The following is a 17,830-nucleotide window of genomic DNA, read 5'->3' as shown; positions in this document are numbered from 1 at the left end:
TGTTTCTTCTGTTTTGAAATAGGATTTAATTAAAACTCACGCAAAGCGTTTTCTTTAACGTTTATTTTATTAAAAAATTCCGAAAAAGACCTGTGTTGTACCTAGTCATTTTGGGGAAAAATTTTACTGGTTGCTGTTGTGGAGGAGCTGGCGTTTTCACCTTGGCCATAATAAACAGAAATGGGTGCAGCAAAAACAAACAAACAAACAAACAAAAACAACAACAAAAAACCCTCCAAAATAAACGACACAAACACACACACACACACACAAACACACACACACACACACACACACGCACAAACCTCCTTAGAAAACACGCTGATCCAGCCTTTCAACGTTCTGACGCTTCGGCAAGGCCGGATGGCCAGGCCCGAACCTGGTCTCTGGGCGGGGGCCTGGCCATTCATCCACAGAGGGAGGGGGGTGGGGGTGGGGGTGGGGGAGGGGCGGCCGACCAGATGGCCCTGCCCTGACATAGTCTTTGGCTGTGGATTGGGTTGACTGGGGCCGGGGCCTAAGAGCTGGTCCCGCCCTCGGCTGGTCGAGCAGCGCCAAAGCAAGCCACCACCTTTCTGCAGCCGGAGCCAGGTGCCGGGACTTAACCGGAGCGGGCAAGGACGAGCAGGGGGCACGCTGTCTGCAAGAAGGCAGGGGCTGAAGGGTGCTCATGGTTTCCGACGGGCCATGCAGACCAAGAAGTGTCCGTGCGTGACTGCGGATTTACACACACACACACACACACACACACCCACGCGCGCACACGCACACGCACACGCACACGCAGAAGCACACCCACAACCACACCCACGCACCTCCCCCGGCTCCCCCCCTCCACGCACACGCACACGCACACAGAAAATGAAATGAAATGAAATGAAATGAAATAAAAACAAAAACAAACAAACGAAAAAACCCCTCTTTAGTAATGACATTGATCCAGCCGTTCAATGCTTTAGACCCTTCGGCAAGCCCATGTGGCCCGGCCGGGTTACTTGGTCTCTGGACAGGGGCCTGAGCATTCATCCAGAGAGGGAGCTGGACCAGAGGGCCCAGCCCAAGCATGGCGTAAGAGCCCGTCCCGCCCTCTGCTGGTCGAGTAGCGCTAATGCAGGTCACCCTCCTGCAGCCACCTCTGGGGAAGGCAGAAACAGGTGCCCGGACTTGACCTGAGGGGGGAAGGACAAGCAGGGGGCGCGCCGCCTACGAGAAGGCAGGGGCTGAAGGGTGCTCATGGATGCCGACGGACCATTCAGGTCAAGAAGCGTCTGTGCGTGACTGTGTGTTTACGTCCGCAGTCACGCCCAGACAAGCACTCGCCTCCCTCAGACCCTGCTCCCAAGGGCCCCACAGACACGGGGACGAGTCATGCCCTCCCTCGGTAGGGCTAAGCTGTTTGACTGCAGACAGAGGGCATTCTCTCCCTAGGCCCCCACTCTTCACCCTGTTCAGAAGGGCACCCTCGCCCTGGCCCTCAACTTCTTCAACTCCAGCTTCCGGTCTCCCTGATAACTGACCCGTTTATGCAAATCAGTTTCACCTGCCTCAGCCTCAGTGTCCTCTTCCAGAGATGGATTCATGTAACCTGCAAGGTGTCCCTGCTCCCACCACACTGGAAGCCCTCAAGGAGCCATTGGCACCTTGGTCCCCCCTCCCCCCGCCCCCACCCCCCGCGCCCCACTGCCCCCAAACCCACCCACCCCCTCCCAAGGGACGGGCCAAACGCTAAGCTGCTTTCTGTAGGTAAGCTGCTTTCTGTAGGGAGATGCCTCCAGGGATATGCCTATAGGGGTGTGGGGGTGGGGGGTGGGGGGGCATTTCACAGAAATGCAGTAAACACAAACAAGCACACACACAACTGTGCTACATCCACACAGTGGAATACTACGCTGCGGTAAAAAAGTAGGGAAAAGAAGGAATTCTTGCCAGCATGGATGGAACTGGAGAGCATTATGCTAAGTGAAATTAGCCCGTCAGAGAAAAATGAATACCACACGATCTCACTCATTCGTGGAATATAGAGAACAGCATAGACCGACGAACAGGGACAGATCCATACACATCTAGACCACCGCTCTCTGACGGGGCTGTTTGACTGCTGGTGGCCTCTGGCGTCCTGGGCTCAGAGCTAAGGTACGAAAGCATACAAATTTCATTCACATCCACCTCAGCCTCTGCCTCACATGACCCCCAAGGGCCGCTACGACCGGGGTGTTTGCGTCTCCGGTCTCCCCCTCCCCCCTCCCGCAAACCTGGCCCCCTTCCTCCCCCCGCACACCCCGCCCGCTCCCTTCAAATGCAAATGGGACCGATGTTTACAACGGTTCATTGCCGAGAGATAGAATCCATTGCAATGAACGAAGAGAAATGAGCACAGAATTAAGAAAGAATAACATAAAGTAAAATAAAACCCCCCAACACTCTTCACGGGTCCCGGGTTGGAGGAGCCTGCCCAAGAGGCGCCGGTCAAGCACCCCAGGCGTCGCAGCCACGTTCGGGAGAGCCTTTCCTTGAGATTGGGCCACCTGCCCCACCCTAAAGTTGGCGTCTCCCAAACAGTGGCGCTTCATTCCTGGGAGCGGCTGATTGGTGGGTCTCTCTGGCTCCTCCCACCACGCTCTGGGGCTATAAAAGCAGGGGCGGCAGCGCCTCGCAGCGTCTATGGTTCGCAGACCTTCTCAGCCCTGGGCGCGTCTGAACGCTGTCTCCGTGTGAACGCTGTCTCGGTCTGAACGCTGTCTCGGTCCGAACGCTGTCTCCGTCCGAACGCTGTCTCCGTCCGAACGCTGTTTCCGTCTGAACGCTGTCTCTGTCCGAACGCTGTGTCCGTGTCATTTCGTCTTCCGCGAGGAGTCCGTCCACACCTTTGCGAATCCCTGCGCCTGGACCCCAACATCTGGTGGCCGCTCAGGGCCGGCGTGCTTCCCGCACGGGCTCGATCCGAGGCCGATTCCGGGCCCGCCATGGCCGACAAAGTCAACATGTCTCTGGACGACATCATTAGGCTGAACCGGAGCCAGCGGGGCGGCCGCGGCGGCGGGGGCAGGGACCGAGGCCGGGACCGAGGCCGGGCCGGCTCCCAGGGAGGCCGCAGTGGCGGAGCGCAAACCGCCGCACCAGTGAGCCAGGGCGGCGGGCCGTGCCGGAACCGGGCGGCCCTCGGCCGAGGCAGGAACCGGCCGGCGCCCTACAGCAGGCCGAGACAGCTTCCCGACGCGTGGCCACGCGACCGCTTCCGCAGGGGCTTGGGCAGGGGCGCCGGCCTGGTGACCGGGGGGAAGCTGCTTCTGTCCAACCTGGCCTTCGGAGTGTCCGACGCGGACGTCCAGCAGCTGTTTGCGGAGTTCGGGCCTCTGAAGAAGGCCGGTGTCCACTACGACCGCTCTGGCCGCAGCCTGGGGTCAGCCCACGTGCACTTTGAGCGGAAGGCAGACGCCCTGGAAGCCATGAAACAGTACCACAGCGTGCCTTTGGATGGCCGCCCCCTCAACATCCAGCTCGTCACCTCACAGATACACACGCAGCGCACGCCGGTACAGAGTGGCAACAGAGGCGGGCTGACTACACACCGAGGATCTGGAGGCTTTGGCGGCGGCACGCCGAGTCGCGCCCGCGGAGGCAGCCGGCTTACAGGCAGGGGCACCGGACGCAATTCAAAGCAACAGATCGCTGCGGAGGAGTTGGACGCCCAGCTGGACGCTTACAACTCGATGAGGAGCACCAAAAAGCTGGACGCCCAGGTGAGCACTGGCAGCCCGATGAGGGGCACCAAAAAGTTGGACGCCCAGGTGAACAGTGGCAGCGCGATGAGGGGCACCAAAAAGTTGGACGCCCAGGTGAACAGTGGCAGCGCGATGAGGGGCACCAAGAAGTTGGACGCCCAGCTGGACGCTTACAACGCGATGAGGGGCGCCGAGGAGTTGGACGCCCAGCTGGACGCTTACAACGCGATGAGGAGCACCAAAAAGCTGGACGCCCAGGTGAGCACTGGCAGCCCGATGAGGGGCACCAAAAAGTTGGACGCCCAGCTGAGCACTGCCGGCGCGATGAGGGACACGGAGGAGATGGACGCCCAGAAGGACGCGTACAACGCCATGAGGGGCGCCGAGGAGTTGGACCCCCAGAAGGACGCGTACAACGCCATGAGGGGCGCCGAGCAGCTGGACCCCCAGAAGGACGCGTACAACGCGATGAGGGGCGCCGAGCAGCTGGACCCCCAGAAGGACGCTTACAACGCGATGAGGGGCGCCCAGGAGTTGGAGGACGCCCTGCTGGACGCTTACAACACGGTCATGGACACCGAGGAGTTGGACGCCCAGCTGGACGCTTACAACACGGTGATGGACACCGAGGAGTTGGACGCCCAGCTGGACGCTTACGACGCCATGATGGACACCAGCTAAAGCACCACCAAGTCAGTGCGTGCGTGGGTGGTGGAGCTAGGCCTGGAAATCGTCTCGCGGTGCTTCCCGAGGGTGGGCTGGCGGGGACCTGTGGCCCATTGGGGAATTGTTTCTTCTGTTTTGAAATAGGATTTAATTAAAACTCACGCAAAGCGTTTTCTTTAACGTTTATTTTATTAAAAAATTCCGAAAAAGACCTGTGTTGTACCTAGTCATTTTGGGGAAAAATTTTACTGGTTGCTGTTGTGGAGGAGCTGGCGTTTTCACCTTGGCCATAATAAACAGAAATGGGTGCAGCAAAAACAAACAAACAAACAAACAAAAACAACAACAAAAAACCCTCCAAAATAAACGACACAAACACACACACACACACACAAACACACACACACACACACACACACACGCACAAACCTCCTTAGAAAACACGCTGATCCAGCCTTTCAACGTTCTGACGCTTCGGCAAGGCCGGATGGCCAGGCCCGAACCTGGTCTCTGGGCGGGGGCCTGGCCATTCATCCACAGAGGGAGGGGGGTGGGGGTGGGGGTGGGGGAGGGGCGGCCGACCAGATGGCCCTGCCCTGACATAGTCTTTGGCTGTGGATTGGGTTGACTGGGGCCGGGGCCTAAGAGCTGGTCCCGCCCTCGGCTGGTCGAGCAGCGCCAAAGCAAGCCACCACCTTTCTGCAGCCGGAGCCAGGTGCCGGGACTTAACCGGAGCGGGCAAGGACGAGCAGGGGGCACGCTGTCTGCAAGAAGGCAGGGGCTGAAGGGTGCTCATGGTTTCCGACGGGCCATGCAGACCAAGAAGTGTCCGTGCGTGACTGCGGATTTACACACACACACACACACACACACCCACGCGCGCACACGCACACGCACACGCACACGCAGAAGCACACCCACAACCACACCCACGCACCTCCCCCGGCTCCCCCCCTCCACGCACACGCACACGCACACAGAAAATGAAATGAAATGAAATGAAATGAAATAAAAACAAAAACAAACAAACGAAAAAACCCCTCTTTAGTAATGACATTGATCCAGCCGTTCAATGCTTTAGACCCTTCGGCAAGCCCATGTGGCCCGGCCGGGTTACTTGGTCTCTGGACAGGGGCCTGAGCATTCATCCAGAGAGGGAGCTGGACCAGAGGGCCCAGCCCAAGCATGGCGTAAGAGCCCGTCCCGCCCTCTGCTGGTCGAGTAGCGCTAATGCAGGTCACCCTCCTGCAGCCACCTCTGGGGAAGGCAGAAACAGGTGCCCGGACTTGACCTGAGGGGGGAAGGACAAGCAGGGGGCGCGCCGCCTACGAGAAGGCAGGGGCTGAAGGGTGCTCATGGATGCCGACGGACCATTCAGGTCAAGAAGCGTCTGTGCGTGACTGTGTGTTTACGTCCGCAGTCACGCCCAGACAAGCACTCGCCTCCCTCAGACCCTGCTCCCAAGGGCCCCACAGACACGGGGACGAGTCATGCCCTCCCTCGGTAGGGCTAAGCTGTTTGACTGCAGACAGAGGGCATTCTCTCCCTAGGCCCCCACTCTTCACCCTGTTCAGAAGGGCACCCTCGCCCTGGCCCTCAACTTCTTCAACTCCAGCTTCCGGTCTCCCTGATAACTGACCCGTTTATGCAAATCAGTTTCACCTGCCTCAGCCTCAGTGTCCTCTTCCAGAGATGGATTCATGTAACCTGCAAGGTGTCCCTGCTCCCACCACACTGGAAGCCCTCAAGGAGCCATTGGCACCTGGGTCCCCCCTCCCCCCGCCCCCACCCCCCGCGCCCCACTGCCCCCAAACCCACCCACCCCCTCCCAAGGGACGGGCCAAACGCTAAGCTGCTTTCTGTAGGTAAGCTGCTTTCTGTAGGGAGATGCCTCCAGGGATATGCCTATAGGGGTGTGGGGGTGGGGGGTGGGGGGGGGCATTTCACAGAAATGCAGTAAACACAAACACGCACACACACAACTGTGCTACATCCACACAGTGGAATACTACGCTGCGGTAAAAAAGTAGGGAAAAGAAGGAATTCTTGCCAGCATGGATGGAACTGGAGAGCATTATGCTAAGTGAAATTAGCCCGTCAGAGAAAAATGAATACCACACGATCTCACTCATTCGTGGAATATAGAGAACAGCATAGACCGACGAACAGGGACAGATCCATACACATCTAGACCACCGCTCTCTGACGGGGCTGTTTGACTGCTGGTGGCCTCTGGCGTCCTGGGCTCAGAGCTAAGGTACGAAAGCATACACATTTCATTCACATCCACCTCAGCCTCTGCCTCCCATGACCCCCAAGGGCCGCTACGACCGGGGTGTTTGCGTCTCCGGTCTCCCCCTCCCCCCTCCCGCAAACCTGGCCCCCTTCCTCCCCCCGCACACCCCGCCCGCTCCCTTCAAATGCAAATGGGACCGATGTTTACAACGGTTCATTGCCGAGAGATAGAATCCATTGCAATTAACGAAGAGAAATGAGCACAGAATTAAGAAAGAATAACATAAAGTAAAATAAAACCCCCCAACACTCTTCACGGGTCCCGGGTTGGAGGAGCCTGCCCAAGAGGCGCCGGTCAAGCACCCCAGGCGTCGCAGCCACGTTCGGGAGAGCCTTTCCTTGAGATTGGGCCACCTGCCCCACCCTAAAGTTGGCGTCTCCCAAACAGTGGCGCTTCATTCCTGGGAGCGGCTGATTGGTGGGTCTCTCTGGCTCCTCCCACCACGCTCTGGGGCTATAAAAGCAGGGGCGGCAGCGCCTCGCAGCGTCTATGGTTCGCAGACCTTCTCAGCCCTGGGCGCGTCTGAACGCTGTCTCCGTGTGAACGCTGTCTCGGTCTGAACGCTGTCTCGGTCCGAACGCTGTCTCCGTCCGAACGCTGTTTCCGTCTGAACGCTGTCTCTGTCCGAACGCTGTGTCCGTGTCATTTCGTCTTCCGCGAGGAGTCCGTCCACACCTTTGCGAATCCCTGCGCCTGGACCCCAACATCTGGTGGCCGCTCAGGGCCGGCGTGCTTCCCGCACGGGCTCGATCCGAGGCCGATTCCGGGCCCGCCATGGCCGACAAAGTCAACATGTCTCTGGACAACATCATTAGGCTGAACCGGAGCCAGCGGGGCGGCCGCGGCGGCGGGGGCAGGGACCGAGGCCGGGACCGAGGCCGGGCCGGCTCCCAGGGAGGCCGCAGTGGCGGAGCGCAAACCGCCGCACCAGTGAGCCAGGGCGGCGGGCCGTGCCGGAACCGGGCGGCCCTCGGCCGAGGCAGGAACCGGCCGGCGCCCTACAGCAGGCCGAGACAGCTTCCCGACGCGTGGCCACGCGACCGCTTCCGCAGGGGCTTGGGCAGGGGCGCCGGCCTGGTGACCGGGGGGAAGCTGCTTCTGTCCAACCTGGCCTTCGGAGTGTCCGACGCGGACGTCCAGCAGCTGTTTGCGGAGTTCGGGCCTCTGAAGAAGGCCGGTGTCCACTACGACCGCTCTGGCCGCAGCCTGGGGTCAGCCCACGTGCACTTTGAGCGGAAGGCAGACGCCCTGGAAGCCATGAAACAGTACCACAGCGTGCCTTTGGATGGCCGCCCCCTCAACATCCAGCTCGTCACCTCACAGATACACACGCAGCGCACGCCGGTACAGAGTGGCAACAGAGGCGGGCTGACTACACACCGAGGATCTGGAGGCTTTGGCGGCGGCACGCCGAGTCGCGCCCGCGGAGGCAGCCGGCTTACAGGCAGGGGCACCGGACGCAATTCAAAGCAACAGATCGCTGCGGAGGAGTTGGACGCCCAGCTGGACGCTTACAACTCGATGAGGAGCACCAAAAAGCTGGACGCCCAGGTGAGCACTGGCAGCCCGATGAGGGGCACCAAAAAGTTGGACGCCCAGGTGAACAGTGGCAGCGCGATGAGGGGCACCAAAAAGTTGGACGCCCAGGTGAACAGTGGCAGCGCGATGAGGGGCACCAAGAAGTTGGACGCCCAGCTGGACGCTTACAACGCGATGAGGAGCACCAAAAAGCTGGACGCCCAGGTGAGCACTGGCAGCCCGATGAGGGGCACCAAAAAGTTGGACGCCCAGCTGAGCACTGCCGGCGCGATGAGGGACACGGAGGAGATGGACGCCCAGAAGGACGCGTACAACGCCATGAGGGGCGCCGAGGAGTTGGACCCCCAGAAGGACGCGTACAACGCGATGAGGGGCGCCGAGCAGCTGGACCCCCAGAAGGACGCTGACAACGCGATGAGGGGCGCCGAGCAGCTGGACCCCCAGAAGGACGCTGACAACGCGATGAGGGGCGCCCAGGAGTTGGAGGACGCCCTGCTGGACGCTTACAACACGGTCATGGACACCGAGGAGTTGGACGCCCAGCTGGACGCTTACAACACGGTCATGGACACCGAGGAGTTGGACGCCCAGCTGGACGCTTACGACGCCATGATGGACACCAGCTAAAGCACCACCAAGTCAGTGCGTGCGTGGGTGGTGGAGCTAGGCCTGGAAATCGTCTCGCGGTGCTTCCCGAGGGTGGGCTGGCGGGGACCTGTGGCCCATTGGGGAATTGTTTCTTCTGTTTTGAAATAGGATTTAATTAAAACTCACGCAAAGCGTTTTCTTTAACGTTTATTTTATTAAAAAATTCCGAAAAAGACCTGTGTTGTACCTAGTCATTTTGGGGAAAAATTTTACTGGTTGCTGTTGTGGAGGAGCTGGCGTTTTCACCTTGGCCATAATAAACAGAAATGGGTGCAGCAAAAACAAACAAACAAACAAACAAACAAACAAAAACAACAAAAAACCCTCCAAAATAAACGACACAAACACACACACACACACACAAACACACACACACACAAACACACACACACACACACGCACAAACCTCCTTAGAAAACACGCTGATCCAGCCTTTCAACGTTCTGACGCTTCGGCAAGGCCGGATGGCCAGGCCCGAACCTGGTCTCTGGGCGGGGGCCTGGCCATTCATCCACAGAGGGAGGGGGGTGGGGGTGGGGGTGGGGGAGGGGCGGCCGACCAGATGGCCCTGCCCTGACATAGTCTTTGGCTGTGGATTGGGTTGACTGGGGCCGGGGCCGAAGAGCTGGTCCCGCCCTCGGCTGGTCGAGCAGCGCCAAAGCAAGCCACCACCTTTCTGCAGCCGGAGCCAGGTGCCGGGACTTAACCGGAGCGGGCAAGGACGAGCAGGGGGCACGCTGTCTGCAAGAAGGCAGGGGCTGAAGGGTGCTCATGGTTTCCGACTGGCCATGCAGACCAAGAAGTGTCCGTGCGTGACTGTGGATTTACACACACACACACACACACACACACCCACGCGCGCACACGCACACGCACACGCACACGCAGAAGCACACCCACAACCACACCCACGCACCTCCCCCGGCTCCCCCCCTCCACGCACACGCACACGCACACAGAAAATGCAATGAAATGAAATGAAATGAAATAAAAACAAAAACAAACAAACGAAAAAACCCCTCTTTAGTAATGACATTGATCCAGCCGTTCAATGCTTTAGACCCTTCGGCAAGCCCATGTGGCCCGGCCGGGTTACTTGGTCTCTGGACAGGGGCCTGAGCATTCATCCAGAGAGGGAGCTGGACCAGAGGGCCCAGCCCAAGCATGGCGTAAGAGCCCGTCCCGCCCTCTGCTGGTCGAGTAGCGCTAATGCAGGTCACCCTCCTGCAGCCACCTCTGGGGAAGGCAGAAACAGGTGCCCGGACTTGACCTGAGGGGGGAAGGACAAGCAGGGGGCGCGCCGCCTACGAGAAGGCAGGGGCTGAAGGGTGCTCATGGATGCCGACGGACCATTCAGGTCAAGAAGCGTCTGTGCGTGACTGTGTGTTTACGTCCGCAGTCACGCCCAGACAAGCACTCGCCTCCCTCAGACCCTGCTCCCAAGGGCCCCACAGACACGGGGACGAGTCATGCCCTCCCTCGGTAGGGCTAAGCTGTTTGACTGCAGACAGAGGGCATTCTCTCCCTAGGCCCCCACTCTTCACCCTGTTCAGAAGGGCACCCTCGCCCTGGCCCTCAACTTCTTCAACTCCAGCTTCCGGTCTCCCTGATAACTGACCCGTTTATGCAAATCAGTTTCACCTGCCTCAGCCTCAGTGTCCTCTTCCAGAGATGGATTCATGTAACCTGCAAGGTGTCCCTGCTCCCACCACACTGGAAGCCCTCAAGGTGCCATTGGCACCTGGGTCCCCCCTCCCCCCGCCCCCACCCCCCGCGCCCCACCGCCCCCAAACCCACCCCCCCCCTCCCAAGGGACGGGCCAAACGCTAAGCTGCTTTCTGTAGGTAAGCTGCTTTCTGTAGGGAGATGCCTCCAGGGATATGCCTATAGGGGTGTGGGGGTGGGGGGTGGGGGGGGCATTTCACAGAAATGCAGTAAACACAAACACGCACACACACAACTGTGCTACATCCACACAGTGGAATACTACGCTGCGGTAAAAAAGTAGGGAAAAGAAGGAATTCTTGCCAGCATGGATGGAACTGGAGAGCATTATGCTAAGTGAAATTAGCCCGTCAGAGAAAAATGAATACCACACGATCTCACTCATTCGTGGAATATAGAGAACAGCATAGACCGACGAACAGGGACAGATCCATACACATCTAGACCACCGCTCTCTGACGGGGCTGTTTGACTGCTGGTGGCCTCTGGCGTCCTGGGCTCAGAGCTAAGGTACGAAAGCATACACATTTCATTCACATCCACCTCAGCCTCTGCCTCCCATGACCCCCAAGGGCCGCTACGACCGGGGTGTTTGCGTCTCCGGTCTCCCACTCCCCCCTCCCGCAAACCTGGCCCCCTTCCTCCCCCCACCCCCCACCCCCCCCACCCCCACCCTCAGCCCCCCGCACACCCCACCCGCTCCCTTCAAATGCAAATGGGACCGATGTTTACAACGGTTCATTGCCGAGAGATAGAATCCATTGCAATGAACGAAGAGAAATGAGCACAGAATTAAGAAAGAATAACATAAAGTAAAATAAAACCCCCCAACACTCTTCACGGGTCCCGGGTTGGAGGAGCCTGCCCAAGAGGCGCCGGTCAAGCGCCCCAGGCGTCGCAGCCACGTTCGGGAGAGCCTTTCCTTGAGATTGAGCCACCTGCCCCACCCTAAAGCCACCTGCCCCACCCAAACAGTGGCGCTTCATTCCTGGGAGCGGCTGATTGGTGGGTCTCTCTGGCTCCTCCCACCACGCTCTGGGGCTATAAAAGCAGGGGCGGCAGCGCCTCGCAGCGTCTATGGTTCGCAGACCTTCTCAGCCCTGGGCGCGTCTGAACGCTGTCTCCGTGTGAACGCTGTCTCGGTCCGAACGCTGTCTCGGTCCGAACGCTGTCTCCGTCCGAACGCTGTTTCCGTCTGAACGCTGTCTCTGTCCGAACGCTGTGTCCGTGTCATTTCGTCTTCCGCGAGGAGTCCGTCCACACCTTTGCGAATCCCTGCGCCTGGACCCCAACATCTGGTGCCCGCTCAGGGCCGGCGTGCTTCCCGCACGGGCTCGATCCGAGGCCGATTCCGGGCCCGCCATGGCCGACAAAGTCAACATGTCTCTGGACGACATCATTAGGCTGAACCGGAGCCAGCGGGGCGGCCGCGGCGGCGGGGGCAGGGACCGAGGCCGGGACCGAGGCCGGGCCGGCTCCCAGGGAGGCCGCAGTGGCGGAGCGCAAACCGCCGCACCAGTGAGCCAGGGCGGCGGGCCGTGCCGGAACCGGGCGGCCCTCGGCCGAGGCAGGAACCGGCCGGCGCCCTACAGCAGGCCGAGACAGCTTCCCGACGCGTGGCCACGCGACAGCTTCCGCAGGGGCTTGGGCAGGGGCGCCGGCCTGGTGACCGGGGGGAAGCTGCTTCTGTCCAACCTGGCCTTCGGAGTGTCCGACGCGGACGTCCAGCAGCTGTTTGCGGAGTTCGGGCCTCTGAAGAAGGCCGGTGTCCACTACGAACGCTCTGGCCGCAGCCTGGGGTCAGCCCACGTGCACTTTGAGCGGAAGGCAGACGCCCTGGAAGCCATGAAACAGTACCACGGCGTGCCTTTGGATGGCCGCCCCCTCAACATCCAGCTCGTCACCTCACAGATACACACGCAGCGCACGCCGGTACAGAGTGGCAACAGAGGCGGGCTGACTACACACCGAGGATCTGGAGGCTTTGGCGGCGGCACGCCGAGTCGCGCCCGCGGAGGCAGCCGGCTTACAGGCAGGGGCACCGGACGCAATTCAAAGCAACAGATCGCTGCGGAGGAGTTGGACGCCCAGCTGGACGCTTACAACTCGATGAGGAGCACCAAAAAGCTGGACGCCCAGGTGAGCACTGGCAGCCCGATGAGGGGCACCAAAAAGTTGGACGCCCAGGTGAACAGTGGCAGCGCGATGAGGGCCACCAAAAAGTTGGACGCCCAGGTGAACAGTGGCAGCGCGATGAGGGGCACCAAGAAGTTGGACGCCCAGCTGGACGCTTACAACTCGACGAGGAGCACCAAAAAGCTGGACGCCCAGGTGAGCACTGGCAGCCCGATGAGGGGCACCAAAAAGTTGGACGCCCAGGTGAACAGTGGCAGCGCGATGAGGGGCACCAAGAAGTTGGACGCCCAGCTGGACGCTTACAACGCGATGAGGGGCGCCGAGGAGTTGGACGCCCAGCTGGACGCTTACAACGCGATGAGGAGCACCAAAAAGCTGGACGCCCAGGTGAGCACTGGCAGCCCGATGAGGGGCACCAAAAAGTTGGACGCCCAGCTGAGCACTGCCGGCGCGATGAGGGACACGGAGGAGATGGACGCCCAGAAGGACGCGTACAACGCCATGAGGGGCGCCGAGGAGTTGGACCCCCAGAAGGACGCGTACAACGCGATGAGGGGCGCCGAGCAGCTGGACCCCCAGAAGGACGCTGACAACGCGATGAGGGGCGCCGAGCAGCTGGACCCCCAGAAGGACGCTGACAACGCGATGAGGGGCGCCCAGGAGTTGGAGGACGCCCTGCTGGACGCTTACAACACGGTCATGGACACCGAGGAGTTGGACGCCCAGCTGGACGCTTACAACACGGTCATGGACACCGAGGAGTTGGACGCCCAGCTGGACGCTTACGACGCCATGATGGACACCAGCTAAAGCACCACCAAGTCAGTGCGTGCGTGGGTGGTGGAGCTAGGCCTGGAAATCGTCTCGCGGTGCTTCCCGAGGGTGGGCTGGCGGGGACCTGTGGCCCATTGGGGAATTGTTTCTTCTGTTTTGAAATAGGATTTAATTAAAACTCACGCAAAGCGTTTTCTTTAACGTTTATTTTATTAAAAAATTCCGAAAAAGACCTGTGTTGTACCTAGTCATTTTGGGGAAAAATTTTACTGGTTGCTGTTGTGGAGGAGCTGGCGTTTTCACCTTGGCCATAATAAACAGAAATGGGTGCAGCAAAAACAAACAAACAAACAAACAAACAAACAAAAACAACAAAAAACCCTCCAAAATAAACGACACAAACACACACACACACACAAACACACACACACACAAACACACACACACACACACACGCACAAACCTCCTTAGAAAACACGCTGATCCAGCCTTTCAACGTTCTGACGCTTCGGCAAGGCCGGATGGCCAGGCCCGAACCTGGTCTCTGGGCGGGGGCCTGGCCATTCATCCACAGAGGGAGGGGGGTGGGGGTGGGGGTGGGGGAGGGGCGGCCGACCAGATGGCCCTGCCCTGACATAGTCTTTGGCTGTGGATTGGGTTGACTGGGGCCGGGGCCGAAGAGCTGGTCCCGCCCTCGGCTGGTCGAGCAGCGCCAAAGCAAGCCACCACCTTTCTGCAGCCGGAGCCAGGTGCCGGGACTTAACCGGAGCGGGCAAGGACGAGCAGGGGGCACGCTGTCTGCAAGAAGGCAGGGGCTGAAGGGTGCTCATGGTTTCCGACGGGCCATGCAGACCAAGAAGTGTCCGTGCGTGACTGCGGATTTACACACACACACACACACACACACACCCACGCGCGCACACGCACACGCACACGCACACGCACACGCAGAAGCACACCCACAACCACACCCACGCACCTCCCCCGGCTCCCCCCCTCCACGCACACGCACACGCACACAGAAAATGAAATGAAATGAAATGAAATGAAATAAAAACAAAAACAAACAAACGAAAAAACCCCTCTTTAGTAATGACATTGATCCAGCCGTTCAATGCTTTAGACCCTTCGGCAAGCCCATGTGGCCCGGCCGGGTTACTTGGTCTCTGGACAGGGGCCTGAGCATTCATCCAGAGAGGGAGCTGGACCAGAGGGCCCAGCCCAAGCATGGCGTAAGAGCCCGTCCCGCCCTCTGCTGGTCGAGTAGCGCTAATGCAGGTCACCCTCCTGCAGCCACCTCTGGGGAAGGCAGAAACAGGTGCCCAGACTTGACCTGAGGGGGGAAGGACAAGCAGGGGGCGCGCCGCCTACGAGAAGGCAGGGGCTGAAGGGTGCTCATGGATGCCGACGGACCATTCAGGTCAAGAAGCGTCTGTGCGTGACTGTGTGTTTACGTCCGCAGTCACGCCCAGACAAGCACTCGCCTCCCTCAGACCCTGCTCCCAAGGGCCCCACAGACACGGGGACGAGTCATGCCCTCCCTCGGTAGGGCTAAGCTGTTTGACTGCAGACAGAGGGCATTCTCTCCCTAGGCCCCCACTCTTCACCCTGTTCAGAAGGGCACCCTCGCCCTGGCCCTCAACTTCTTCAACTCCAGCTTCCGGTCTCCCTGATAACTGACCCGTTTATGCAAATCAGTTTCACCTGCCTCAGCCTCAGTGTCCTCTTCCAGAGATGGATTCATGTAACCTGCAAGGTGTCCCTGCTCCCACCACACTGGAAGCCCTCAAGGTGCCATTGGCACCTGGGTCCCCCCTCCCCCCGCCCCCACCCCCCGCGCCCCACCGCCCCCAAACCCACCCCCCCCTCCCAAGGGACGGGCCAAACGCTTAGCTGCTTTCTGTAGGTAAGCTGCTTTCTGTAGGGAGATGCCTCCAGGGATATGCCTATAGGGGTGTGGGGGTGGGGGGTGGGGGGGGCATTTCACAGAAATGCAGTAAACACAAACACGCACACACACAACTGTGCTACATCCACACAGTGGAATACTACGCTGCGGTAAAAAAGTAGGGAAAAGAAGGAATTCTTGCCAGCATGGATGGAACTGGAGAGCATTATGCTAAGTGAAATTAGCCCGTCAGAGAAAAATGAATACCACACGATCTCACTCATTCGTGGAATATAGAGAACAGCATAGACCGACGAACAGGGACAGATCCATACACATCTAGACCACCGCTCTCTGACGGGGCTGTTTGACTGCTGGTGGCCTCTGGCGTCCTGGGCTCAGAGCTAAGGTACGAAAGCATACACATTTCATTCACATCCACCTCAGCCTCTGCCTCCCATGACCCCCAAGGGCCGCTACGACTGGGGTGTTTGCGTCTCCGGTCTCCCCCTCCCCCCTCCCGCAAACCTGGCCCCCTTCCTCCCCCCACCCCCCACCCCCCCCACCCCCACCCTCAGCCCCCCGCACACCCCGCCCGCTCCCTTCAAATGCAAATGGGACCGATGTTTACAACGGTTCATTGCCGAGAGATAGAATCCATTGCAATGAACGAAGAGAAATGAGCACAGAATTAAGAAAGAATAACATAAAGTAAAATAAAACCCCCCAACACTCTTCACGGGTCCCGGGTTGGAGGAGCCTGCCCAAGAGGCGCCGGTCAAGCGCCCCAGGCGTCGCAGCCACGTTCGGGAGAGCCTTTCCTTGAGATTGAGCCACCTGCCCCACCCTAAAGCCACCTGCCCCACCCAAACAGTGGCGCTTCATTCCTGGGAGCGGCTGATTGGTGGGTCTCTCTGGCTCCTCCCACCACGCTCTGGGGCTATAAAAGCAGGGGCGGCAGCGCCTCGCAGCGTCTATGGTTCGCAGACCTTCTCAGCCCTGGGCGCGTCTGAACGCTGTCTCCGTGTGAACGCTGTCTCGGTCCGAACGCTGTCTCGGTCCGAACGCTGTCTCCGTCCGAACGCTGTTTCCGTCTGAACGCTGTCTCTGTCCGAACGCTGTGTCCGTGTCATTTCGTCTTCCGCGAGGAGTCCGTCCACACCTTTGCGAATCCCTGCGCCTGGACCCCAACATCTGGTGCCCGCTCAGGGCCGGCGTGCTTCCCGCACGGGCTCGATCCGAGGCCGATTCCGGGCCCGCCATGGCCGACAAAGTCAACATGTCTCTGGACGACATCATTAGGCTGAACCGGAGTCAGCGGGGCGGCCGCGGCGGCGGGGGCAGGGACCGAGGCCGGGACCGAGGCCGGGCCGGCTCCCAGGGAGGCCGCAGTGGCGGAGCGCAAACCGCCGCACCAGTGAGCCAGGGCGGCGGGCCGTGCCGGAACCGGGCGACCCTCGGCCGAGGCAGGAACCGGCCGGCGCCCTACAGCAGGCCGAGACAGCTTCCCGACGCGTGGCCACGCGACAGCTTCCGCAGGGGCTTGGGCAGGGGCGCCGGCCTGGTGACCGGGGGGAAGCTGCTTCTGTCCAACCTGGCCTTCGGAGTGTCCGACGCGGACGTCCAGCAGCTGTTTGCGGAGTTCGGGCCTCTGAAGAAGGCCGGTGTCCACTACGACCGCTCTGGCCGCAGCCTGGGGTCAGCCCACGTGCACTTTGAGCGGAAGGCAGACGCCCTGGAAGCCATGAAACAGTACCACGGCGTGCCTTTGGATGGCCGCCCCCTCAACATCCAGCTCGTCACCTCACAGATACACACGCAGCGCACGCCGGTACAGAGTGGCAACAGAGGCGGGCTGACTACACACCGAGGATCTGGAGGCTTTGGCGGCGGCACGCCGAGTCGCGCCCGCGGAGGCAGCCGGCTTACAGGCAGGGGCACCGGACGCAATTCAAAGCAACAGATCGCTGCGGAGGAGTTGGACGCCCAGCTGGACGCTTACAACTCGATGAGGAGCACCAAAAAGCTGGACGCCCAGGTGAGCACTGGCAGCCCGATGAGGGGCACCAAAAAGTTGGACGCCCAGGTGAACAGTGGCAGCGCGATGAGGGCCACCAAAAAGTTGGACGCCCAGGTGAACAGTGGCAGCGCGATGAGGGGCACCAAGAAGTTGGACGCCCAGCTGGACGCTTACAACGCGATGAGGGGCGCCGAGGAGTTGGACGCCCAGCTGGACGCTTACAACGCGATGAGGAGCACCAAAAAGCTGGACGCCCAGGTGAGCACTGGCAGCCCGATGAGGGGCACCAAAAAGTTGGACGCCCAGCTGAGCACTGCCGGCGCGATGAGGGACACGGAGGAGATGGACGCCCAGAAGGACGCGTACAACGCCATGAGGGGCGCCGAGGAGTTGGACCCCCAGAAGGACGCGTACAA

The 17,830-nt window shown here is 60.1% G+C and overlaps 1 protein-coding gene across 1 annotated transcript; it reads left to right on the top strand.

Annotated features, from left to right (window-relative positions):
- Positions 1-11,958: 11,958 nt before the first annotated feature.
- LOC308519302 (THO complex subunit 4-like) lies at positions 11,959-17,435 on the top strand (the record flags this gene model as incomplete). The annotated part of the gene is made up of 2 exons (XM_081091287.1): positions 11,959-12,147; positions 16,815-17,435. Coding segments are annotated over 2 exons (810 nt in total), but the record flags the coding sequence as incomplete, so codon positions are not given.
- Positions 17,436-17,830: the final 395 nt, after the last annotated feature.

This window comes from Myotis nattereri, assembly GCF_964212035.1.
Source record: "Myotis nattereri genome assembly, chromosome: 5".
NCBI lineage: Eukaryota > Metazoa > Chordata > Mammalia > Chiroptera > Vespertilionidae > Myotis > Myotis nattereri.
The sequence above is the reverse complement of the archived record's forward strand: the minus strand, read 5'-3'. Positions and strand labels throughout refer to the sequence as shown.